The following is a 27413-nucleotide window of genomic DNA, read 5'->3' as shown; positions in this document are numbered from 1 at the left end:
TGGGGAGACCCCTGTGAGTGGTCCACTCTCACTTCTTAGCATCTAAATAAAAGCAGCTGTATACCCCCCACAGTTTTAGCTTCTGTGCATCTATGAGGCATGGGTCCCCACTGAGAAAGCCATTTCTGGTCTTTCCATGGTCCTTGACCTGAGATTCTCCAGGCATGGCGCTGTCAGCTGAGTAATGTGCATGAGAAAAGAAACCTGTGTCGGGGGGAATGTTTCTTTGGGGGCGGGGGGCTAAGTCAAAGGGGTGCCCTGCCGTCTCCCTGAAATGTGGGAAGGAGACTCATCCCCATCCCTCTCCTGTCTGTCTTGGTTAGAACAGCTGCAGAAGAGCCTGCCGGCAGTGGGTTTTGCTTTAGAAGCTAAGGTGTGTGCCTGGGAGCCCAAGCTGTGACGTGAGTGACTTAAGCAGCCCAAGCGAACGGAGGACGGGGTGTGCACCTCAGGGAGAAAGATTTTCCACACCTGTTGCCCTGCCATTGTGGCCTGGGTCTGGGCGTCCTTCCTGTGTTTTCTGAAACCCTAACAAAATACCACAGTCCATCCTTCTTTATCCCCGAAGATGTCTCTGATGTTATAATGCCATGTTCTAGCTGCATAATGAAGGATCTAGCTGGTCTGTCCCGATCTAGAGGGAACGGATTTGCTTTTTCAATGTACTCTTTAGGTTCCAACCCCACAAGCATGAAATACTAGTCACACACGTTAAAAAATACTGCCGTTTAATTTTCTAGTCACGTATTTTAAAAAAGCCGATACAATTAGACTCTTTTTCCCCACATCTTCTCAGATTTGCCCCCTGCAACCACCCCAAAGCAATGCATCTTAATTCTAAGCGGAAAACCCACTCAGAGGAAGCCCATAAGAATTTGTCCCCCAGTGGTCACTGGGTGTCCAGACGTGTGAACGAACCCTGTGAATGTTCATGGCTGACTCTGAGCCCTTCCATTCTTTTTTTTCTATGAGGAATGATATGATTACATGGCACTGAAAGCAATAAACACAAAAGGCTTGGCTTTTTCTTCTTTGCCCTGCGAGCATATATTTCTATTCCCACTACGGTCTACATCAGCTGACCCATTTACACCCCTGTTACTCATAACGAAAAATAGTTCTTTTGTCACTGACTGGCCCTTACATTTGCATACAAATGACAGACTGTAAAACTGCTGCAAACAAGACACACTCTTCATCGATACAATACGTCTCCACTGCAGGTATGTTGAGCACACAGGCAATCACCGTATTGTATTAGAGACATTTTATTGAAAATGCGAAAATAGGAAATGTATTATAGCCTAAAATAAATTACATAACATATACAGTATATATTTATATCTTTAAAATATTTTTGTGTTTAGGTTCTTTCCATCTAGGAATTTTGACTAAATCAAGAATTTAGTGAACCGTGTCCATAATTTTTTAAAGAAAAAACCCGCTTTCCAAAACTTAGAAAAATATACTGCACTGAATGGATTTCAAATGTGTCATTTCAGGGAATATCATATAGTGACTTTGCTGTCGTTTATAAAATGTCTTGCTTTCTCATGTGACGTCAGAGGCGAGGACAGAAGAACACTTGGAATTACCTGTACCCCAGGGTTAGGACTAAGAACGGCAGGACCAGGTCATAAATCTACTTCCAAAGCGAGGACATAGCAACCTGGCATTAGATGCTAGATTATGACTTAAAGCTTCAGTTCACTTTATAAAGACTAAAATGTAGTTAGAATACTCCTTCTCCCTTGCTTTAGTGCCATCTTCAGGAAAGGTGAGTGAAAAACAAGCCTTCGGGGAAACTCATGCCCAGGGACGCCGGTGATGGGGGGACAGGCTTTGGGACAACTTTGACAAGGCAGCTCTCGTATGTACACGGCTGGTGTGACAGCGAGCGCACACGCGGATCCACGAAGCGGCCAGGGGAACGCTGTCGGCGTGTTGGTGTGCTGCTCCCGGGACACCTCTAACCTGCCCGCCGGAGATTATTTCCGGCCGGCCGTCGGTCCAGCACGTTTGCACATCCATTCCTCAGCGCCGCCGGCCACCCCGGGCTGCAGGCAGACCCTGCCCTCGGCCCGGGTATGGCAGACGGTTCAAGACGCCACGGTGCGAGGCCTCAGCCACAGCCCTTGGCACAGCCACGTGACCTGGAAGCGAGTTGTCACCGTGATTCTTGAGCGATGCGAGGGGACAGGGTGAGTCTGCGGCCTGCTGGGCGGTGGTGGCCGAGGGGACGCTGGACGGCACAGCCGCGGTCCTTTGGTTCCAAGTGGAGATTGTCCGAGGACGGGAGGGGTGGGGGGAGGCGACTGCAAGGCGGCTATGTCTTTGGGCTTTTCACGAAGCGGGGGCATGAAGTCAGTTGTTTTGTTTCCACAAAGCAGTGGTGAGACCGTTCCACAAGTCCTTTCATGAGTGTGGGCACACCCGGTATGCCAGAGTGTCCGTGAAACCTTTAGATCAAGGCCTCTTTTGTTACCCAAACAAAAACCAAAAAAAAAAAAGAAAGTGGAAGAAAACACGTCGGGGAGGAGTAGATGGCGGCGCTGGGGCATCACCTGGGCCCCCTGCACCTCCCACCCGAGGGGTGAGGGGTGGGGGGCGGCCTCATTCCTGCTCCTCCCGCATCTCCACGATGTCCGTGCCCTCCTCCGCCGGAGGTATGTCCGTCATCGCCGAGTCCTCCCCCTCGGCGGCCGACTCGTTCTCCATCTTCTTTTTCTAGACCAGAGAAGACGCATCAGGGGGGCTGGGGCGGCTGTGGAGGGGGTGGTGGGTGGGAAGCACAGCGTGGCAGAGGTCTCAGGGGACCCCTCGCCATGTACTTGGATCTCATTTATGTTTGGGGGCGACCTCGTCGAGGCTGCATTTTTAGGTCCACGTGTTCCTTTCAGCGGGGTGACTGGGAGTTGGCTGCGTGCCGGGCTCTGTGAGAGGCACTGGCGGGGGTGGGGGGCTCTTGTCTCCCATCTCCCCTCCCATCATCTATGAAGACCTGGCACTGCCCGAGGACACCACCTCTGGTGCCCTCCCCTCCCCTCCCCCTCATGACCATCTGCAGGCTCCCACACCAGGGGGCGTGCCCTGCAAGGGTGCTGTTCTGTTGCCCTCTCTCACCTGTTTCCGATAGACATAGCACGCTGCTATGGCGACCATGGTGGATTCTCCCACAAACCCCGCGAGGAGGGAGCCCACGCCCAGGGTGGCTCCGTGTACCCTGGGGATGAGAACGCAAAGGGCATCTGTCTGTTAGAGACCCGCGGAGGCACAGAGAATCAAAACCCAGCCAAAACCCAGGCAAGGTGTAGGCGACAGGGGTGCCTTCGAGATCTGCCTGTTAGCGCTGCACCTAATAAATATTCCACCTGGGTGGGAGAGCGGCCTGGGACCCCCTCCGGACCCTGCGACTCCCACTCCTGCTCCAGATCTCAGCTCAGCATCTGCTGGGGAAGGGGCACGTCTCCCCGCCCGGCCCCAGGTGCCCGCAGCATCCCGCCCCTCCTCTCTGTAGAGTGCAGTTTCCCAGTAGACGGGGTCCCAGGAAAGTGGGGATCCCCGAGAACAAGGGCAACACCCTCGCTCGCTCCCTTGCGTTTTTCACCTTGCCCCTGCCCGCCACACCACTGTGGATGCTCAGTGCTGACCATGTGGGTGGGCATGACCCCGGAAGTGCTTTTCTAGAATGGATCTCAACAGCCTCCAACCTGGTCCCCTGGGCAGAGAAACGAGGCATCACTCAGCATTTCTAACTCTAGACACGCTTGGGGATTTCCCAGGAAAAAAAGCTGATTTAATCTTCTGGACAGAGTGCCTCGGTGGCAGCAGGATCCCATAGCTCCGCCCGCACCTCCCCCACCTTCACACGTACCCCAGGTAGGGCAGGACCAACGGCAGCAGGATCCCATAGCCCAACGCCCACCCCCCACCCCACCACGTACCCCAGGTAGGGCAGGACCACGAGGCTGGTGATGAGAACAATGATCCGCAGCACGGAGCTGGGCGCCAGGACGAAGGTCTTCTTCAGGGTCATCAGCCACCCGGTCAGATGGGCCCTCACGGTGACTGGAGGGAGAGCCAAGGACTGGTCAGCAATGCCCCCTTCTCTCCATCCTGCTACTTCTTCCCCCAGCTCCGCCCCCCAGAGCCCGCCCGCAGCAGCACATCCCTGGTCCCAGGGGCGGCTGGGTGGGACCCAGGCCCTGCGGCTGCCGCCCTGGGCCCATCTTCCTGCCGGGGTTCCTGATCCCTGCCTCGGGGTTTGGAGGAGACCCGCCCCCCGCCTCTCCCCTTCCCCCACTCCGCTCCGTGCGCAGCATAGTCCTTAAGTGGCGTTTTCCCACTGTGATCGCCACCCCTGGGCGGGGAATGGAGGGGTGGTGCTGCCACTCCCTCCACCCTACCCTCACCCCCACCCAGCCTCAAGCTCCCATCACGCCCGTCTAGGAAAACTCAAGAGAAGAGCGGCGACTTGACGGCGGTCCAGTTTGATTCCCGGAGCAGAAAACCTGAACTGGACGCCCGGTTTCCCCGCGCATGTGGGCGGGGCGAGGAAGGGGCGAAGAAGGAGGTCCGGCTCACTTCCGGGTTTCTTTCACAGCCTACCGACCGCGGACCGCGGCCGGCTCCATCTGTCCACGCCTCACAAAGACCTCACAGCAGGTTCCCAGTACCCCGTCTCCCCAGCCTGATCTGTGAGCTTCGGGAGCGCAGGCAGGGCACCGGCCCCAGCACCCAGGAGGGGCTCCACGGAGGGTGTGTCAGTGACGACCGGCTGATCTTGGCGGACGTTTCAGTTCAGTTCAGTCGCTCAGTCGTGTCCGACTCTTGGCGACCCCATGGATTCCAGCACGCCAGGCCTCCCTGTCCATCACCCAAACTCATGTCCACAGTTTACTCGACTCATGTCCATTGAGTCGGTGATGCCATCCAACCATCTCATCCTCTGTTGTCCTCTTCTCCTGCCTTCAGTCTTTCCCAGCATCAGGATCTTTTCCAATGAGTCGATTCTTCTCTTCGCATTAAGTGGCCAAAGTACTGGAGTTTCAGCTTCAGCATCGGTCCTTCCAATGAATATTCAGGTCTGATTTCCTTTAGGATGGACTGGTTGGATCTCCTTGCAGTCCAAGGGACTCTCCAGAGTCTTCTCTAACACCACAGTTCAAAAGCATCACTTTTCAGCACTCAGCTTTCTTTATAGTCCAACTCTCACATCCATACATGACTACTGGAAAGGCCATAGCTTTGACTAGACGGACCTTTGCAGACATTTAGGTTTGATCTGAAACTGGGCGGGGTTTGAGGAAAAAGGAGGTCTAGTCCTTTATGGCAAGTAGGGGCAGCACAAGGCACAGACCTATGGAGGGGAAGGAAGCGCCCACTCCTGGAATAAAAGCTCATGTCCAGTTTGGAGGAAGAATCTGCATCTGACGCAGTGTTCCTCCCGCCCCCAGGGGAAGAGTTGAATTTTGAGGTGCAGGTGGCTGCACAGGCGGGATGCTAACCTGACGGGCCCAAAGCCAGCAGGTTGCAAAGATAGGTGGGGTCGGCTGTCTTCAAGCAGCTGGTTTGACAGGCGAGGAAGGGGCGAGGAGAGGAGATTCAGAGTCCTACCCCAGTCCTAGCTCTGGGACTCCAGCCCCTCCTCAGGTTCAGACTGAGGAGTCAGCAACTAGTGCCTTGATCTCCAGGTGGCGGCAACTCTCGGGTCCCTCAGTGTCCCGCCCCAACCCCAGGGACCAGGCAACACCCCAGGCAGCCGCCGGGAACGCTTGACATCTAGGAGCAGGGGCAGCTCCTGGCCTGACTTGGGAACAGCTCAGGGTGGCAGGTGAGCCATCAGCCGCGGCGTCGACTGGCCCCACAGCCCATTTCTAACCGCCGTCTTGCTCCTGGATGCTTTTCTCCAGCAGTCCTTTTAGAATCTCAACAGATGCACAGATTTGTGTCACCAGTCGCCACAGTGAAGGCAGGGAATGGTTCTACTGCCCCTGAAAACGACTCATACTATCCCCTCAGGCTCTTTCTACTGAATCTGCAACCACTGTCCTTTAAGAAAGAAACTATGCCTTTTTGACTTGCTTCTCCAACTTTCAACCTGCTGGATATCTTTGCATCTTTTTAATCTACCGTGAAACTTTGAAGTGTATACATTTATTTTGTTTGGGACAGAACTGGTAATGTTTCTAAAGAAAGAAAACTGAGTCAGGCATGAGAGTGATTAGGAATTTTTCTTTCATTCTCTGTTTTCCTTTACCTGGAACCGGGAAGAAGGAAAAGATACGCAAGGGAACAACGCAGAGTTCTGCAAAGGCAAAGTCCACACCGATGATGTCTATCAGAATCTTCTCGGAAACGTTGGGAGTCCAGAACATCACAAAACAGAGCTGCCAGGGGAAAAAGGGCAGGAAGCAAGATTATTAGAAAAAGGTGTAAAGGAGTGAAATGTGACAGGTATTACATGGTCCCTGAGGAGCTAGGAAAGAGGGTGAATGTGCCCAATTGGGGGGCTGGCACATGGGTCCTCAAGTGCCACTGCCTTGCTCTCTTCTTACCTGACACAGGTAAGACCCTGGCCATTCATCACACCTGCCCACAGGAAGCCTGGCAGGGGGGCCCAGGTGGGAGCTAGGAAAGAGGGTGAATGTGCCCAATTGGGGGGCTGGCACATGGGTCCTCAAGTGCCACTGCCTTGCTCTCTTCTTACCTGACACAGGTAAGACCCTGGCCCATTCATCACACCTGCCCCACAGGAAGCCTGGCAGGGGGGCCTAGGTGGGAGGCAGGCATCTGAGCAGGTAGCCACACCAGTGTAGAAAGTTTACATAGGCTGCTGGACAACTCAGTTCAGGGTGAACATGTGTATTAATGTAATTTTTACAACTTTAAGCAAATAATAAAAAGTAATCTGAAAGTATCTGGATGCATGCAGAACTCCACTGAATCAGATCTGGGAGTAGGAGAAGGGGTGGGGCAGGCTGGGAGAAGAGCTGTTGTTGGGGGTCAGCCCTTAGGGGACCGACTTTTTAAGCTTTGTGTAGGTATAATCGATAGAAAAATTGAATTTAAAAATGTAACAATATAACTTTGGAAGAGGGTGTTAGACAAATGCCAGTTTGTCTAACACTTGGCCAAGTTAAATGCCAATTTCATAAAATACTTCTCTGCTTTTCTTAAGAGGCAAGTGATTCTTCTCTAAGATGAAAGTGAATGCATTATAAAGTGAATTGCAGTTGTTCCCTGGTGGCTCAGCAGTGAAGGATCTTCCTGCCAATGCAGGAGATACGAGAGACTCGAGTTAGATCCCTGGGTCAGGAAGATCCCCTGGAGAAGGAAATGGCAACCCATTCCAGTATTCTTGCTGGGAAATCCCCTGGGGTTGCGAAGTGTTGGACACAATACCACAACAGAAACAGAACTCTGAAAGTTTAGAGTATGGGCTCCTCTGTCCGTGGGATTTTCCAGGCAAGAATACTGGAGTGGGCTGCCATTTCCTACTCCAGGGCGTCTTTCTGACCCAGGGACTGAACCACGTCTCTTGTACCTCCTGCATTGGCAGGTGGGTTCCTTACCACTGGCGTGACCTGGAAGCCCATAACAATGTTCAGGCTTTGGGTAAATTAAGTTTCATGGAATTAGACTGGTCCTCAACCCCATGGACTGCAGCCTACCAGGCTCCTCCGCCCATGGGATTTTCCAGGGAAGAGTACTGGAGTGGGGTGCCATTGCCTTCTTCGAGTTACTATGTCATGTTGAAATTTATTAAAAAACATCTTGGTGGATTTATTATCAATATGTTTCACTTTTATAAGTGCAATGGAACTTTTATTCTATCTTGTATTTTTCAACATCTGGGAAAATATTCCATTTGATTTTCAAGGATGACAGATGTACTATCATTTAATCCTGTTGCCTGATGGCAGTACTTCCACCGCATATTTGACAAGAAGGGAAAAATACTTCCTTAGATCTAACAAGGGCTCAGAGGCTTTATTACCGAGTGGCCTGGACAAGTGGCCCTGCCGTCTTTTCCCACTGCAAAGCTGGTTGCCAGTTAGTCATTCATGCCCACAGCTGGGTGTGGTGGCAATTTCCCTGAGCACAGCACTGGGACTCAGTCCCTTTTCTTGACGGGGTCACCCCTCCCTCCAAATATTTTCCACAGCTATAAGCATTACGTGCTAAGTGAGCATCACCCCAACTCTGGACTTGATCAGGACTTATGGAGGATAAGCTATCTGGGGTTCCTCACTGGCTGGAGTGAGCTCTCTAGGCTGCATTCTGATAAAAGAAAAATTTAAGCTTCCAGGAAAGTCATAGGCAGGCTTTCCTTAGTTTGTAACCAATGATTATTTGAATATGAGATAATGCAGTCTCTCTGTGCCTTGCAAAATCACTGTAAAGTGGCTTTTAAATGACAAAAAACTGAGGAAACAGGAGAGGGTAACTTCGTGTCAGAAGGAAGGTGTGAGCAAGCGCCTGCAACAAAGGTTACTTCCTCCCACCAACTTCTCGGCACCGATAATGTCCACCTGGAGGCTTTCCACTGCCCTGGAGGAGAGGGCCAGTAACCCCTGGAGGAGAAAGTCCAACCTCAGGCTTCAAGATAGTGAGTGCATCCATATTAACAGAGACACTGCCATAAGTACCCTGAGCAGGTGACTAGTTCTGGTCCCCTGAAAGCAAAGCAGTAAGGCTTGATGGATCTCTAATGGAGCTTCTCAGGAGGGAGGCTTGTCGTTAGATCTAAGGAATTATTTTTCCCTTCTTGTCAAATATGCGGTGGAAGTACTGCCATCAGGCAATAGGATTAAATGATAGTACATCTGTCATCCTTGAAAATCAAATGGAATATTTTCCCAGATGTTGAAAAATACAAGATAGAATAAAAGTTCCATTGCATTTATTGATACATCATTTCTAAAATTCACAGTGTGGTTTAACTTGGTACCACTAAGTCCCTCTGTTCTCCATGCGGTACCCGTCTGTGCCAAGCACATCCTACAAGGCCCTGTCAAGGCCACTGAAGTGCTTCTTCAGAGTTTTTAGCCCCACACACCTCCAGCCTAGGTTGGGTCTTTCTCTTTAACTGCTCAGTTACATCCAACTCTTTACGACACCATGGATTGTAGCCCACCAGGCTCCCCTGTCCGTGGAATTTTCCAGGCCAGATTACTGGAGTGGGTGGCCATTCTAGAGCAAAGTAACTGACTGCTCTCAGTCTGATCTGGGCCTCAGCAGTCACAGGTTTAAAGAGAAGAAATACCACATGGATCAATGCTTCCTTTTTTTTATCTCCCTCAAGTCTCTGAATGTGACTCAACCTTTGCCAATCTGACCCATGCTTCCAGTATGAAAATGCTCCTTGCCTTCCAGCTTGCTTCTTAAAAAAAAAAAAAAAAGACTGGTTCCAGCATTGCCCAGAAAGGAATATATGTAATTCAGCATTACGTATAGTGTTGGTTACAAGCTGCAATACCTATTTGCGGGTCAAAATTATCCAAGAAATATACTGAGCCCTAGCACTGTAATCAGATGAGATTTAACCAGTCTGTTTCAGAAAACAGGAAACTCTAGAAGGTAACCTAACAAAGACTCTTTCAGGCAAAGTGTCTTTCTGATGCGTTCACCTGGAGTAGTTTCAACTTAGCTAATGCCCTCTGAGCTGACCAGAACATGCCGTGTTCTTCAAATATTTGCAGAGCCTAATGGCATTGACTTTTCCAAACCAGAACACAAACCTAATAAACGACTGACAGCAAAGATGATTTGTTTCTTGGAGTCGCTGCAGGGTTGGGTTTTCTGCTGCTGAGTGTGCAGTCAACATTATCTCATTAGGAAGCAGCCAGCAAAACAGAACAACCCACTCCATGCCCAGATCTTGATTTTTCTGTTTATTCTCTAATAAAAAGAACCAGAGCTTCTTGGAGAAATGGCTTATTCTAGGACTAGGGTGGGAAATGTACAAGATAATCAGCTTGAAACACAGGAACCCAGAAGAGAGAGATCCCAATGGCAAAGCTGGAGGAGTCAGAGCAACTAAAAATGATGAGTTAGGACCACAGGACACTCATATACAGATACGGCTTTCCTGGGGACATGGGTAAAAAATGCCTGCCAGTGCTGGAGATGCAGGTTCAATCCCTGGGTCGGGAAGATCCCCTGGAGAAGGAAATGGCAGCCCACTCCAGTATTCCTGCCTGGAAAATCCCATGGATGGAGGAGCCTGGCGGGTACAGTCCATGGGGCTGCACATAGTCGGACACGAGTTAGCGACTAAACAACGACAAACTACACTGATATAAGTAAACAAACGGGGAGACCTACCTGGTGGTCCAGTGGCTAAGAATCCAGCAGGGAACATGGGTTCGATCCCTGGGCTGGGAACTAAGATCCCATATGCCTCAGAGCAGCTGAGCACATGAACCACAACGAAAGAGCCCACGTGACCCAGTGAAGATCCCGAGCGCCGCAACTAACAACCAGAGCAGCCAAACGTCAACGAACCAAGCAAACAAGAGGGACGGATCTGCGGCACAGAACGCCCAGTCATGTACGTAGCTACTCTCCTCTTAGGGAGGTGGGCATATCTCCCACATCTGAAATGTGGGCTGATGACTAACTTCCCTCTAGAAAGAGGACAGGGAGAAACCCAGCAAAGACAGGCTTAGCCATCAAGGTAATATCATCAGTAGTGACAAGTCACATTGATAGTGTGATCTCTTGATAAGATGGGATGAGAATGGCCATTTACCTCTGTGGTTTTCCCCTGGAAAGCAGTCTAACCATGAGAAAACCCCCAGACAAACTCAAATTGAGTACCTAACCAGTAGTCCTTGAAACTAACAAGGCCACAAAGACAAGCCAAGTCTGAGGAACCCCCACAGACCAGACGAGGGTAAGGAGACGTGGTAGCATGGATAGGATCCTAGAGAAAGGACGTGAAGAAAAAGCTTGTGAAATCTAAATAAACTGTGGCATGCATGCATGCTCAGCCTCGTCCGACTCTCTGCCACCCTTTGGACTGTAGCCCACCAGGCTCCTCTGTCCAGGGAGGTTTTCCAGGCAAGAATACTGGAATACCCCATTCTTTCTTCAGGGGATCTTCCTGACCCAGGGTTTGAACCCCTGTCTCATGAATTGACAGACAGATTCTTTACCACTGAGCCACATGAGAAGCCTGAATAAACTGTGGAGTTTAGTTCATAATAATGTACAGGGGTTGGGTCCTTAGTCATGACAAATGTACCATAGCAGTGTAAGACGAAGTGTGGGGTGAAGGGTCTGTGCTATCTTCACAAGGCTTCTGTAAGTCTAAAATAATTCTAGCCAATTCTCTGGCAGTCCACCTGGTCTTCCCATGTGGCACTAGTGGTACAGAACCCGCCTGGCAATGCAGGAGACCTAAGAGACCCAGGTTTGATCCCTAAGTCAGGAAGATCCCCTGGAGAAGGGATATGCTACCCACTCCAGTATTCTTGGGCTTTCCTGGTGGCTCAGATGGTAAAGAGTCCACTACGATGCGGGAGACCTGGGTTTGATCCCTGGGTTGGGAAGATCCCCTGTAACAGGGCAGGGCAGCTCACTCCAGTATTCCTGCCTGGAGAATCCCATGGACAGAGGAACCTGGCAGGCTACAGTCCATGGGGTCGCAAAGAGTCAGGACAAGACTGAGCAACTAAGCACAGCAAAGCTAGGTTCCCAAATAGGGTGAGAGTGTACAGAAAGAATGGAGGAAGCCCCAACCTTACAGAAATAACACTTCTGGGCCTAAGATGCTACAATCTGACTCAGTGTGACTGGGATCACACAATGGGCATCTCTCTCAAGACCCTCCTCATCCGGAGTCAGTCCCTGACCCGCCCTGGGACTGAGTCGCCTTCCCAAGAACTAGAGATTGGAATTCCAAGAAGCTAATGGTCTCCATCAGCATTTGAACTCGGAGAACAACCAAACCCAGCATGTTGGGATGTCCGTTTATGCGATGTTGGGACATCCGTTCCTGCACATCCAGAGAGGATTCCTTTCCATGAAGGAACAATGCCATGTCTTCACTTAATTTCCAGAAGCTGTTGGCCATGCTTTTGAGGAACTCACAAAGCTGTCTCCATTACCCTAAGTAATCAGGATTAGCACTGTCAGAAATTCTGATGCCCTGCAGTTAGAAGTGAACTACACTGCAGCTGTTTTGAATTAAAATAGTCCACGCTGGGCATCAGTTTTATTTGGAGGTTTTACTGAGAAAGAAGGGTTCAACTTACGTTTAATTGGGTTTAAGTCTCCAGTAAGGTAAACCGGTGGTTAACCCTCAACAATGCCACATACAAGGCGGTGGTTACAGGCCTGGCACAGGACTGTGCGCTGAGGGGCCCGGGATCTGCACAAAATGCTCCCATCAGTGCCATGCACAGTGTAGGTGATCGATCTTAGCTGTCATCATAATAAAAGGTTTCCTGGGACCACAATATAGCGCTCACTGTGGGGTCATCAGCAGGTGTTGAGATTAGCATCAATTTTATTTTCCTCTTTGTACTTTTTCCTGTTTTCCAAAAAACTGTGTCTTCTTTTTTTTCTGGTTCAGAAAACATTTTAGAATAAAAGAGACCCCTCTTACTGTCTTTACAGATTAAGTCAATCAGGGCTTCCCTGGTGGATCAGACGGTGAAGAATCTGCCTGCAGTGTGGGAGACCCAGGTTTGATCCTTGGGTCAGGAAGACCTGCTGGAGAAGATCCACTCCAGTATTCTTGCCTGGAAAACTCCATCCACGGGGTTGCAAAGAGTCAGACACACCTGAGCAACTAACGCTTTCACTTCACTGTTCATCGTGCTGCTGACAGGGACGGGAGCAGTCTTGTTTCAGCCGGAGGAGCACCTTTCAGAGGTGGCTGACGGCTCGACTTTTACAGCAAGGGTCTTTGGAAAGTGCATCTGATGTCCGATCTGATTTACTTGGGGATGGGGGTGGAGGTGGGGTGGGGGGCAAAGCAAGGCTGGACACTATCGGACACACACAGGCCTGTCTGGCTTGTTCTCAGAGAGAGCTGGGGGGGACCTGAGCAGCTCATCTGGCCTTTCGACTCTCAGCTGCACATCGCGTTGTCTGTCCTCGTGTGGTGGAGGGTGGGGTGGGGGCGTTTCTGAAGGGTTTTGTAGGGCATGGTTGTGACTCTGGGAGCCTTGGGACATTGTGGATTGGAAGAGTGATATGATTGGATTATAATTTTGACAGGCTATCCAACCCTGAATATTCACTGGAAGGACGGATGCTGAGCTGAAGCTCCAATACTTTGGCCACTTGATGCAAAGAGCCGACTCATTGGAAAAGATCCTGATGCTGGGAAAGATTGAAGGCAGGAGGAGAAGGGGACAACAGAGGATGAGATCGTTGGATGGCATCATTGACTCAATGGATGTGAGTTTGAGCAAGCTCCGGGAGATGGTGATGGACAGGAAAGCCTGGTGTGCTGCAGCCCATGGGGTCACAGTCAGACATGACTGAGCAACTGAACAACAACCCAGATCATGTGAGAACAGACTGTGGGGCGGTGGTGGGGGGCCAAGTGCAGAAGCAGGGACGGATCTTGTTGGGGGAGGGGCTACTCTAACCATCCCACTGAGAGATGGCCCAGGACCAGGAGCTGAGAAACGGTCAGATCTAGCAGTGTTTGAAGTTAAGGGAGCTAACGAGATGTGCTAAGCACTCCACATGTGGTATGACAGGGTGTCATGTGACTGACTAAGCACCGCCTTCCTTTAGCTAGAGGCCTGGCTGCCCATGAGGGCCCCTCCTGGCCTGTCCTCTCCGCAGTCACTCTCCTTGCGGGTGGCCCCCTGAACCAGACGGGGCCATTTCTAAGAGCTTTCCTAATGCAAACGGTGAGGTCTTGAGAAGTCACCACATCCCCAACGGAATGACAGCATCTCATCAGGACTGACTCTTAGACCCAGTTCAGTTCAGTTCAGTTGCTCAGTTGTGTCCTACTCTTTGCGACCCCATGGACTGCAGCACGCCAGGCTTCCCTGTCCATCACCAACTCCTGGAGTTTACTGAAACTCACGTCCATTGAGTCAGTGATGCCATCCAACCATCTCATCCTCTGTCGTCCGCTTCTCCTCCTGCCTTCAATCTTTCCCAGCATCAGGGTCTTTTCAAATGAGTCAGTTCTTCACATCAGGTGGCCAAAGTAGAACCAGGGGGAGCCCCAATTTTGAAGGAAAAAAGAATGCCGTTTTACTAGTGTGGCAATGCTTAAGCAGACCACGTGTGATAAAGCTGATGAGCCCGATTCCTGGGGAGCAGCCTTAAAGGCGGTGACGGGAGCAAGCTTGTAGTCATTGCCAGACAGAATGGGCCTCTCTCCTGTGGGGCTGCTGATCAGGGACCACTGACCCAGCCTCTGAAACAGCGAACAGTCACGTGGGCATGGAGACAGAGGGGCGTCATGGGAGCGGGTGATGGAGAAAAATACTTCAATGCGGGAGGTAGGACCGTGAGTATTACAATAGGGTACAGTGAAGAGCTACATAAAAAGGGGGACTTTTTATGTAAGGTCAAGCCAGTAAAACTTTTAGTAAACTGAAACAGATGGAGTAAACCACATCTATTAATGACAGAAGAAGAGCTTGGTTTTCAGTTAAGCCAGAGAGCATGGCAAGGCTTTTTAGAAAGTGTTTATGTACTCTCTAATATTCTCAGTGTGGCTAGTCTCTAGTTACAATTATTATTATACATCTACCTGGAATACTTTCTCATAGGGGGGTTGATGCAATGGTTACAGCACATTTCTGATAAAATATTAACATTTTCAGATGCGATTTTAAAAATGCATTTGAGAGTATGAAAACGAAATCACCTCTGTTATCATTTAGACTTAGTGAAACTGCCATATACACATAAGAGCAGTTGGTGCAGCTTTCAGATATAAGATGATTAAAATTCTTGGTAACTCTAACTAACACTAAACACTCGGTAAGTGCTAGTCGCTCAGTCGTGTCTGACTCTGTGACCCCATGTCCTGTGTGTAGCCCGCCAGGCTCCTCTGTCCATGGAATTCTCCAGGCAAGAATACTGGAGCGGGTGGCCATTTCCTTCTCCAGGGGATCTTCCTGGCCCAGGGACTGAACCCAGGTTTCCTGTATTGCAGGCAGATTCTTTACCATCTGAGCCACCAGGGAAGAATTGATTGGTTAAGAGTTTTTGAGATAAACAATATGCTTCCAACAGCAGGGGGCGCCATGCACTAAGCCCGCGGATGGAGCTCCAGTTGTTCGCTTGTGCCCATCCCATCTCTGCAGAATGTTCTTTCCTTACACGATTTGAAGAATGTTTAGAGAGTTCCAACCTTAGTTTATGTTGAGCCTTTACTTTTTTGACTGTTAATAGTCAAATCAGAGCTTGCTAGAGGCTGGGGGGGGGATGGGGGGATGGAGAGTTATTGTTTAATGGGTAGAGAGTTTCACTTTCCCAAGATGCAGAGTTCTGGGGACAGACGGCAGTGACAGGTGCGGTACTGAACTGTGCACTTAAGCAGGGGCTAAGCTATATGTGAGGGGTTTTTTACCACAATTTTTAAAAATCAAAAAAATTGGAACCTCTTTGTAACAACACAGTATGCTTGTTCATCTGCTAATTGTTTTAAGAATGCACTGTGAACTGTTGGTGGGAATGTAAATTATGACGACGACTATGCAGAATAGTACTGCGGCTCCTCAAAACACTCGAGTTGCCGTATGATCCTGCAGTTCCACTCCTGAGCATGTATCTGGACAAAACTATAATTTGAAAAGATACACGCATCCCTACGTTCACGGCAGCACTATTTACAACAGCCAAGACATGGAGACAACCTGAATGTCCTTCAGTAGGTGAATGGAGAGAGGATTTGTGTGTTTTTTTTTAAGTCGCTCAGTTGTGTCTGACTCTTTGCGACCCCATGGACTGTATGGAATTCTCCAGGCCAGAATACTGGAGGGGGTAGCCTTTCCCTTCTCCAGGGGATCTTCCCAACCCAGGGATAAAACCCAGGTCTCCCACACTGCAGGTGTATTCATTACCAGCTGAGCCCCAAAGGAAGTGAAAGAATACTGAAGTGGGTAGCCTATCCCTTCTCCAGGGGATCTTCCCGACCCAGGAATTGAACAGGGGTCTCCTGCATTGCAGGCGGATTCTTTACCAACTGAGCTATGAGGGAAGCCCAAATACATATAATAGAATACTACTCAGCCATAAAAAGAATGCCATTTGCAGCAACATGGATGGACCTAGAAGGTATCATGCTAAGTGAAAAGAAAGAAAGAAAGTGCAGCCGCTCAGTCGTGTCCGACTCTTTGTGACCCCATGGACTGTAGCCCGCCAGACTCCTCTGTCCATGGAATTCTCCAGGCAAGCATACTGGAGTGCGTTGCCATTTCCTTCTCCAGATACTAAGTGAAAGATGTCAGAAGGAGAAAGACAAATACCATATGATATCACTTATATGTGGAATCTAAAATACGACACACATGAACTTATCTAGGAAACAAACAGGTTCACAGACGCAGAGAACCTACCCGAGGGGCGGAGAAGGGGTGGAGAAGGGATGGATTGGGGGTGTGGGATTAGCAGATGTGAACTATTATATATAAAATGAATAAACTACAGGGTGCTACTACTGTATAGCACAAGGAACTACATTTAATATCCTGTAATAAACCACAGTGGAAAAGAATGTGAAAATGTCTGTGTATATATATACATATATATACATATATATATATATATATATATAATGACTGAATTGTTCTGCTATACATCAAAAATTAGCACAACATTGTAAATCAACTATCCCTCAATAAAATAAATGTAAAAAAAGAATGCACGTGTGGGTTTGTACTGTCATGCTATTACAAGGTAGGGATTTGGGGAAGAGTCTCAACTGTTTTTATCTCCCCCGAACAAAACAACCGATCCCTCAAGTCTACAACTAATGATGACTTAAAAAGTGAACGCTGGACTTCTGAAGATTTGGAGAGAAGCGTGAAGGCAGGCAGAGGTGGAGTTCAGGGGAAAAGCACTAACTCTTATCAGTAACTTACTGTAAGCCAAGAGGTTTCCTTTACTGTTGTTCAGTCAGTAAGTCGTGTCCGACTCTTTGTGACCCCATGAACTGCAGCACGCCAGGCTCTTCTGTCCTCCACCATCTCCTGCTGCTGCTACTGCTGCTAAGTCACATCAGTTGTGTCCGACTCTGTGCGACCCCACAGATGGCAGCCCACCAGGCTCCTCTGTCCCTGGGATTCTCCAGGCAAGAATACTGGAGTGGGTTGCCATTTCCTTCTCCTAGATTTGCTCAAATTCATGTCCGTTGAGTTGGTGATGCTATCCCACCATCTCATCCTCTGCTGCCCCTTCTCTTTCACCTTCAATCTTTCCCAGCATCAGGCTCTTTTCCAATGATGTCATTTAACCCTTATCCCAACCCCAGGATCGTGGCATTGTGGAGTGGGGCCAGGAGTTCGACCCTGGCCGTGGGGACTCAGAAGGCTTGCTCCCCCGTGTTTCTGGGGTGTCTGAAGGCGCTCAGCTGGCCAGTGGCACCCAGTACCCAGAGACTGAGAGGAGCACCAAATGAGAAAGTCTTAGCTTCAGCACCTTGGGTGCTTTTCGTCCCTACCCCACCCCGTCCCCATCCACAAAAAGTCCTTCTCTTCTCCTGGATAATCTGAACAATGAGAAAGCAGTCTCGGGGCGCGGGGGTGGGGCGACCAGCAGAAACAAAGCCGCAAACAGGCCGTCCTTGTTGGCGACAGACAGGACCAGCATGGTACCACGACTGGGATAAGGCTCATAGTGTTCACCACCCCGGCGGCCGAGGGACAGCTCGTGGGTCCAGTGCAGACACAGGAGTGAGCCTGGGTCACACTCAAGAACTGACCTTTTTTTTGGTGTTTGAAGATTTTTTGATGTGGCTCATTTTTGAAGCCTTCATTGAATTTGCTATAATATTGCTTCTCTTTAGGTTTTGCTTTTTGGCCCTGAAACATGTGGAATCTTCGCTTCCTGACCAGGGATCTAACTGGTATCCCCTGCATTGGAAGGCGAAGTCTTAGCCACTGAACCACCAAGGAAGTCCTGAACTGATCTTTTAACTCTGAGCACAGGAGGTCGTCCTATGGGATGGTGGCTTTTGCCCTTCCTTGGCTCAGATTTCGCACCTTTCCAGCACCTATGAGAAGGACTCAGGGCTGAATGCTTGGCTGAAATGCAGCTCTGACTAGAGGGATGCAGCTAAGAGAAGGGGATTCTCGCTGTGCTCGTTGGTGGGTGCAGACACATCCTGTCCTGTGAAGCAGCAGCAGAGAAGCAACGTGCAGACCAGAGCACGTGGGACTGTCCATTGTACTTGTTGTTGTTCAGTCGCTTGGTCGTGTCTGACTCTTTGCGACCCCATGGACTTCTGCACGCCAGGCTTCCCTGTCCTTCACCATCTCCTGGAACCTGCTCAAACTCATGTCCATTGAGTTGGTGATGCCATCCAACCATCTCGTCCTCTGTTGTCCCCTTCCCCTCCTGCCTTCAATCTTTCCCAGCATCAGGGTCTTTTCCAGTGAGTCGGCTCTTTGCATCATGTGGCCGAAGTATTGGAGCTTCAGTTTCAATACAATATGGACAGGGAAATAGTGGGGCTCATCTTGAACTGCAAGATGCAAAACTGCTCCTTTTTTAAAAACTCTTTTACACTGGAGTAGAGCTGCGTTATACTGTTGTGTTAGTTTCTGCTGTACAGCAAAGTGAATCAGCTCTATAATCCCCTTTTTTGGATTTTCCTTCCCATTTAGGTCACCATGGAGCACTGAGTAGAAAAACTGATCCTTACGTGATGATAAAGTCCCCTAGCTGGGGGAACCTGAGGCTGTGACAGGCAGGGCTGGATGAGCCTCCAGGCCTGTGACCGGTAGGCCGGGTATTTTCTGGTGTTTTCCACTGGCAGCCGACCTTAGCTCAGCTGTGCAGGCCTCGCAGGGAGCAGGTGGCCGGAGCTGGCCTGGCGGGATTAGAGGCGCTATAAATACTACCACCGTCAGTGAGCTCGCTGCCTTTCAAAGGCAGTAGCCACGTGGGAGGTGGGGCAGAGGGGACATGGCAGAGTGGAGCCGTCTGCATCTGTGGGATTTGTGCTTCCTGAGGACTCACCTAGTGTGAACAGCAGAAGCAGCATTTCAAGATTAGCTGAACCTCCCCACAAGGGACTAGCTCAGTGTGTCCCAGAGGAAGATGCTGATGCAGTGGATTTTTTTGACTGCTTCCTTCTCTGATGGAAAGCCTTTTTGCTTTCTTTCCCTCAGGGAGGGTCCCTCTGGGGCCCTGAAGTTCTGAAGCTTTAGGACACAAATGTTTTAAAGGTCAAACCTCAGCCCTTTAAATTCTACGGTGGCCACCATCCTCTGGACGACATGTGATTTCCATGCTGGCCTTGGCAAGATGAGACAGGTACCTACTGGTGTTGCAATTCCAAGCTCGATTTCTACAGAGCACATGCTCACCTCCTCCCTCTCCAGCAACCTTCCAGCTAACCCCTCCCCGACAAGGCTGAGCTTGGGAGGCCGGGGATCATGGCCATCAGGGAGGGGATGGCCACTTATGTGGGGGTGATCACGTCCTGTTAAGTTCACAATAACCAGGGAAATTGAAAAAAATGAAATAAAGAGATTTCAAAATTTGTGAGAAACAGGCAAGGAAGATCAAATAAAACCAAATTTTCTGAAAGGAGCTGGAATGCTCTCGAAAGAGAAATTCCTGCCCACCCGCCACAACTAGAAAGGAGAATGGGTGGTCCCCAGGCTGCTTTTGGTGGGGAGGGAACGTGCCAGGCGAGGAGGAGGTATCTGCCATCTCCCTGCCTTGGTCTGCCAGCTCGCAGGCTCTCTCTTCCCCAGTTCCTGGGAGGTGAGCCCAGATGAAGTCTACGAACTACCACCTCCAAGGGCATGCAATCTCATGGACGAATGAAGTCAGGAGGGTGAAGCCCAGATGGGTGCAAGTGCTGAGATCCAGAAAAGAGCTTTAAACAAATATGTTCAAGGTACGAAAAAGAATGGGAAAGAACCACTAGGGTCCAAGGATACACTCCAAGCCCCCTTGCTCTGAGTTTGCCGTTTCCATGAAGGAGGGTCACCTTAAAACAGGTGAGCAAACATGGTTAAAAGAGATTTGAAGACCAAAAGTAATGAGAGGCAGCGAAGCATTTTGTCTGTGCAAGTCCCAGATTGCTAACAGCATCTGTACTGAAAACACTCGTAGACGTGGCAGAAAAAGTGATTGCAGAGATTCTAGGAGCTCAAGGTGGGCAAATCCCCTGAAGATGGATTTGAGAAGGGGCCAGCCCCCGACCACCATGGGAATATGGACAACTGGGTCTTACCAGCTCTTGTGTTTTCCCTTCTAACCGTGCTACGCGGCTAAATGAAAAAGCCCACGTAGCCTTAGGCTGCATTGATGAGAATTATAAAGTCAAAACCAGACCAATTTACTCCATTAGCTCAGGTCAGACCTGATTTCGAGTTTGTGCTCCATGTTCTCAGAGGAGAACCAACAGGCACAATTCAAAGAGCAGAACCAAAACACCTCAGGGTCTGGAAGTCAGGCTGTTAAAAGGGATCGAAATGGGCTTTGGCTATTTGAAAGGCTGCCACGTGGAAGGTGGATTAGATGGACTCTGTGGCAAAGGGTCGGCTTCCCCGGTGGCTCAGCAGGTAAAGAATCTGCCTGCAAGGCAGGAGCCATAGGAGACGCAGGTTCAACCCCTGAGCTGGCAAGCTCCCCTGGAGAAGGAAATGGCAACCCACTCCAGTATCCTTGCCTGGAGAATCCCATGGACAGAGGAGCCTGGCGGGCTACAGTCCACGGGGTTGCACAGAGTTGGACACGACTGAGTGACTGAGCATGCAGGCACGTGGCAAAGGACAGAGAGACGAGGATGACGCCCCATCAGCCCTTTATCTGGGGGGCGTTATGTCACCACCTCCTCCCTGCCTCCCAGGTAGCCGCGTTCTAATTACTTCTACAGTTTTGATTCTACAGGGACCTATTGGTTTCCGCAGCTATCAGTTTGTTATTATGACAGTGCGCTTTATATGTGTATTCGGTCAAAAAATAATTACTGGGCACCTGTCCCATGCCAGGCGCTACGGGCATATATTGGATTAATAAGTTTGTTCAGGGTTTTCCATCCAACATTATGGAAAAACCTGACCAAACTTTTTGGCTAACTCGACCCAACGGCGAACACGGCAGAGGTGATGCCAGCCTCACGGAGTCCCCGTGACTCCAGAGTGCAGTGTCGTGATGGGGGGTTTGGGGACAGCAGCGGCCACAGGGTGCAGGAAGCCGGCTGACCACATCCAGTCCCGGTCCCAGGTGCTGGACGAGGAGGTGGAGAGGGTTTCAGACTAAAGGGATGACGCGGGCAGAAGCTTGGGCGAGAGAACACACGAAGCGACCCTTCAGTCCCAAGAGCTCTGTGCGGCTGGAGTGGGGAGCAGGACACTGAGATGGGCCTGGCACTGTGTTTCAGGCTCAGGTTTACATTGGTACCAGGGATCCAGTGGAGGGGCCGTATGCCGTCCGCTCCATGAGGACTGGTTTGGACGCGATGTGCGTGGACCCCCGCCCCGGGAGCTGTGGTCCCAGAGGAGGGGGAGCTATATGAGTAGAAACAGGGATGTGCTTAGTTGCTCAGTCATGTCCGACTCTTTGCGATCCCACAGACTGTAGCCTACCAGGCTCCTCTGTCTATGGGGATTCTCCAGGCAAGAACACTGGAGTGGGTTGCCATGCCCTCCTTCAGGGGATCTTCTCAACCCAGGGATCGAACCCAGGTCTCCCTCATTGCAGGCAGATTCTTTACCAGCTGAGCCACCAGGGAAGCCCAAGAATGCTGGAGTGGGTAGCCTATCCCTTCTCCAGGGGATCTTCCAACCAGGGTCTCCTGCATCACAGGTGGATTCTTTACCAGCTGGGCTATCAGGGAAGCCCAGAAAGAGGGATATGAGGTGGCGAATGGAGAAGAGGGAGGTCCCATGGGTGTTTAGAAAGACAAGACAGGGCTCTGCACCCGAGTGGACCTCAGGGTGAGGAAGATGGCCAAGCTAGGGAGGAGCCCAGGCTTCCGGTTCTGCCAACTCCAGGCAGAAGTCCATGCTGGTTACTGAAACAGGGTAATGGAGAGGAGAAAGAGTGCCAGCCATAAGCACCCTGTGGGACAGGATGGGCTGGCGCCCGAGGGAAATAATAGCACATCTCCACAAAGGAGGCAGTTAGTGTTTGGGTGAGAAGCTCGGGAGACAGATGCGAGGCAAAGATGCTGCTTCAGGAAATCAGCCAGATGGGCAACCAGAGTCACATTCTACAGAAGGAGGGCTGAGGAGGGAGGTCACTCGGACAGAAGGAGGTGCCCACCTGCAGTGAGGAAGAGGGATGTTCCAGCCAGGAGCCTGTGAAGGGATACTCAGAAAAGAAAGTGAAAGTGAAGTTGCTCAGTCTGTTTGACTCTTTGCGACCCTGTGGATTGTAGCCCATGGAATTTTCCAGGCAAGAGAACTGGAGTGGGTGGCCATTTCCTTCTCCAGAGGATCTTCCTGACCCAGGGATAAAACCCGGGTCTCCCGCATTGCAGGCAGAGGCTTTACCTCTGAGCCACCAGGGAAGATACTCAGAAAGGAAGACAGCAAAGCAGCTGAGCTGAGAGCCACCGAAGCCACAGGAGATGAGCCTAGGTTGTGGACAATGGCCGCCCCAGACACGGGGACATGAGAAGAGGACAGTGTCCATGGGAGCTGCGGCCTGAGCGCACGGGGACTGGGGCCAGCTCTCTAGGGGGACAGTGGCAAACAGGGGCAGGAATGCAGCAGAGGGACGATCTCGGAAGGAACAGGTGTCCCTCGCTCCAGAAGGAGGAGGCAGGTGGGCTGCGGTGGGGACCGCAGATGGCCCAGGTGGGGAGCACAGATGGGGGCCTGCAGCAGTGGGAAGCGTGGGCGAGAGGTGCTTTTGCATAATTCTCTTGAGGAGCTTGGATGCCACGGAGTGGAGAAATGTAGGAGCCTGCTGGATAAAGGTTTTCATGTTTTCTTTAAGTTTTTTCCAAAAGTTGGGAGCCTTGAGCATATTTAAACACTGATACGAAGGAGCGATTTGGGAGAGGTTGACATCGGAGAGAGGGAGACACTGAGACAGAGTCCCTGACCAGAAAGAATGGATGAGATTGTGCAGGTGGGCACACACGGAGATGCCACTCAGATGGGGGGTGGGGGAGTGTGGTTCACGCCTCCACGGCTGCAAACACACAGGGGCCCTGGGCCTCGGGGCATGCTGATTACTCTAAGTGTGACCCCTCAGTCCAGAGCGGCATCTCCCTCCTCTTTGCCTTTACTTCATTTTTTCTCCCAAGCAGCTGTGACTACTGTGGAAGGCTGCGTACACGCAAGCGTGCTCAGTCGCTTCAGTTGCATTTGACTCTTTGCGACCCTGGTGGACTGTAGCCCACCAGGCCTCTCTGTCCATGGGATTCTCCAGGCAAGAATTCTGGAGTGGGTTGCTGTGCCCTCCTCCAGGGGATCTTCCTGACCCAGGAATCCAACCCACGTCTCTTATGTCTCCTGCACTGCCGGCAGATTCTTTACCACTGAGCCACCAGGGAAGCCCAGAAGGCTGCGGAATGGGCCCTCAAAGAGATGCTCCCACCCTCATCCCCAGCACAAGGGTTCATTACTGTATATGGTAACAGAGATGATGAAATTATGGAGCTAAGAGTGCCTGGGCAGGTCCTAAATACTGTCACAAGTGTCCTGACGATAGAAAGAGGGGCACGTAGAGGAGGAGATGATAAGAAGACCAGAGATGAGAGTGACTTGGCCAAGGAATGCCAGCCGCCACCAGGAGCTGCAAGGGCAAGGCCTGGATTCTTTTCTAAACCCATTGGAGGGAGTCTGCCCCGCTAGTGCCTCAAATTCAGCCCAGTGAACTGAATTTCGACTTCCGGCCTCCAGAACTAGGAGGGAATAAATTTCTGTTGTTTTAAGCCATCAGGTTTGTGGTCATTTGTTACAGGAGCCACAGGAAACTAATACACTATCCAACACCACCGAACGTGTCAATTGCCTGTCTTCTCCCAGAGATTATAAACCCCTCTAATAAAATAGACAGTGTGTGTTTGTTTCACTGGGGTAGCCATAGAGCCTGGTGTGGAGCAGCGGCTCAAGCATTTGCTTTAAATGACTGCATGAATAAACACGCACGTGCTCTGTCTCTGGGGAGCTGTGTTGTAAATAGAAAAACTCTAAGCCAGGGCTCCCCAACCTCCGGGATCTAATGCCTGATGATCTAAAGTGGAGCTGATGTAATAATAACAGAAATAAAGTGCACGATACATGTAAAGGGCTCGAATCATCCTGAAACCATCCCAACCCACCCCACACCAGTCTGTGGGAAAACCGCCTTCCATGAAACTGGTCCCTAGTGCCAAAGACGTTGGGGACCACCGCTCCAAGTGTCACCCAACCCACTGGAAGTCTTCCGTCGCCCAGGCTTTAGACAAGTTTGGCAATGCATCCATGAGTGCTCAAAAACTCTTTCCTTGCTGGCATTTCTAACATTTGGCTGGTGTGTACAGATTTACCAGATCTAAGCCAAAGGATGACATACATCAATTTCTCTCTTTCAGAGCTCACCGAAGCTTGTGGGTAACGGCATGAGTGCGTGCTCAGTCGCTCAGCTGTCTTTGTGACCCTACAGACTGTAGCCTGCCAGGCTCCTCCATCCATGGGATTCTCCGGGCAAGAATACTGGAGTGGGTTGCCATTTCCTCCTCCAGGGGATCTCCTCAACCTAAGGACCGAAGCTGCATCTCTCGTGTCTCTTGCATTAGCAGGTAGATTCTTCACCGCTGAGCCACCTGGGAAGCCCCGTGGGTAACGGACATTTCTGAATTAGCAAGACAACCAAAGGTTGGGATGAGCACTGTCGACACCTGGCAGTGGAGACTGTGAACAGGTTCTCAGGGAGAAAAACACGCAATATGTGTCCCGTGTGTGGATGAAGTCTATCTAGAGAAGGACTGTATAAATCTATCAAGAGGTTGAATTTATTTTAAACACAGAAAAGAAAAGAAAAAAACACATCCCACAGAAATTTGGAAGGGTATGATAGGTATCACTAGAAGAATTCACAAAATGATTCACTGGCATCGACTATACCAGTAGCTGTTTATTTACACACAGCCATCCTTCCGTTTCACGGGAGCCAGTGTGTCTGGGGACCACGGAGCAGGGAGCTGGCGTTCTCTGCTTCCAGCGTGCCAGGTGTGATGCTAAGCTATTACTCCTTTGAAAAGTCTCAGAAGGTGGGTATTCTTACCATGTCTGCATGGCAGCTGGGGAAGTCGAGGCTTTCAGTATTCAGTGACCTCCCAATGGGTGAGTGGTGGGGTCAGGGTTTGAACCCAGGCCCGGGGGACCCCTAGACCCACACTCATGAGCACTGAGCCACGTGGCCACGAATTCAAGCCTAAGCTAACCCCTCCCCCTTGGCTCTCTGCCCCCTCCCCAACCCACCCGTTTTAAATCAAAATCCACAAAGAGGGCAGTCAAGTGTCACAAGAGCCCAGGGCCACTTGGCACAACTCACAGCCCTTCCTTTGAACCCGTCTCCGGTTCAGAGAGGGGCCAGCTCTCCAAACCTTCTTGTTTTCTGTTTGCTTTGGTAAGGGCCAATTCATTCCTCAAGCCACATGGGTTAAGAGCCGTGTCTGCGGGAGGATTAAAGGCAGGCCTTTGAGAACTGTCTGGTTTCTGATTAGCGACGCGCAGCTTTCCTAGGCACTATTATCTGCCACACGTGTTTTTTCTCAGCATCACACTACGGTTCTTTGAGGTTCACCCTGGGCTCAGAAGGAGTGCAAAAGGACTCCCAGAATAATCTCCTGAAGCAACTTAATCGTGTTTCCTTCACTGCCTGAACAAGCAGGCACTCCCACCCAGAGCTGGAAATTGTGCGAAACCCTTTAAGCTAAAATTTTATTTAAGATAAAATAAAAGAACACGTTCAGCAAAGGCCATGGATCAGTTAGCTAAAGGCAACTGTACTTCTCCATTCACTCTTTCAGTCTGCCTGCAGATACAAGAGACACCTAAGTGCTGGGCGAGGTACAGCAGGTGTTAAGTGCTCCACTGACTGTTTTCTTAAGACATTTCTGTTCTTGTATATTTCCAGCTTCTCCAGGTGAGAACTTGAATCCAAGGTTTGCTTAGAAATATTGTTTGTGCAGGTCAGCACTGTTCCCAAATTTATGCACTTAATTATGTCTTTTCGGATGGGGCTTTTGGGTGGCGAGGGGTGAGGGTGGGAGGGTGTTGGTATCACAGCATCCGATAGAAGTACCAGTGTGTGATTCGTTACTTTGACCAAACTCCGGGAGATGGTGAGGACGGGGAAACCTGGCGTGCTATGGTCCATGGGATTGCAGAGTCGGACACGACTGCGTGAACAACAGCCATGCTGTTGGGAAACACTTTTGTGTAACCAGGATGATACCTGATTGTTTTCTCTTATTTCTGGGTCCAGTGGTCTCTATCGTCCCTCAACACAAAATGACCAACTGAGCATACCAATCAGCGTTTTCTGTCCTCATGTGCTCATTTCAATAAGTCTATTCAGTGTTTCTTGAGATAGTTTACAAAAAAAAAAAGTGTTTAAGATATTTTACATTGGCTCTGCTGACTCCCCGCATGTCCTTGTCAGCATGGATCTACCGGACATCAGAGTTCCAGGCCACCAGGAAGGTGCTCCTGTTCATGGCCCAAAGCACCAGGGAGTGAGAGCAGATGCTGAAATCGGAAAGCCATTTAGCCACCAACACCATGGCCCTGTTTTGTCCACAAGGGTCTGGACCATGCAACCTGACCAAGCCAATGTCTGGGCCCTATATGCTATAACAGGCCCATCAGATAAGAAGAAAAATGCTCCCCTACTTCTGTTATCTTTAAACTGTGCATGCATGTATCCATGCTAAGTCATTTCAGTCCTGTCTGACTCTGTGCGACCCTATGGACTGTAGCCCACCAGGCTCCTCTGTCCATGCGATTCTCCAGGCAAAAATACTGGAGTGGGTTGCTGTGTCCTCCTCTGGGGCATCTTCTTGACCCAGGAATTGAACCCATGTCTCTTATGTCTCCTGCTTTGGCAGGCAGGTTCTTTACTACTAGCGCCACCTGGGAAGCACAGGCATCTCAGTCTTTAAGCTGAGATGAATAACAACGTTTTTTTAAAAAGCCACAGACAGACATAAAATACAATTCCTGGAAGTCTATGAGTTGATCCCCACTGGGTTATTCGGCTACTGGGTGGAATGATTCCTGACTGCTGTCTTTCTCTAA

The 27413-nt window shown here is 50.3% G+C and overlaps 1 protein-coding gene across 1 annotated transcript in view; it reads right to left on the bottom strand.

The window, feature by feature from the left end:
- Positions 1–1246: 1246 nt before the first annotated feature.
- Positions 1247–27413, bottom strand: part of ANKH (ANKH inorganic pyrophosphate transport regulator) — a 170360-nt gene continuing 144193 nt past the window's right edge. The window contains exons 9-12 of the mRNA XM_070357701.1: positions 6260–6389; positions 3945–4068; positions 3124–3223; positions 1247–2727 (exon numbers count right to left, since the gene is read on the bottom strand). Of these exons, the coding sequence (XP_070213802.1) occupies positions 2614–2727; positions 3124–3223; positions 3945–4068; positions 6260–6389 (468 nt within the window). The 3' untranslated portion in view covers positions 1247–2613. The remainder of the gene's footprint in view (positions 2728–3123; positions 3224–3944; positions 4069–6259; positions 6390–27413) is intronic.

The sequence above is a fragment of the Bos mutus genome, chromosome 20 (genome assembly GCF_027580195.1).
Source record: "Bos mutus isolate GX-2022 chromosome 20, NWIPB_WYAK_1.1, whole genome shotgun sequence".
Lineage (NCBI taxonomy): Eukaryota > Metazoa > Chordata > Mammalia > Artiodactyla > Bovidae > Bos > Bos mutus.
Note: the sequence above shows the minus strand (reverse complement) of the source record. Positions and strands in the feature narration are given on the sequence as shown.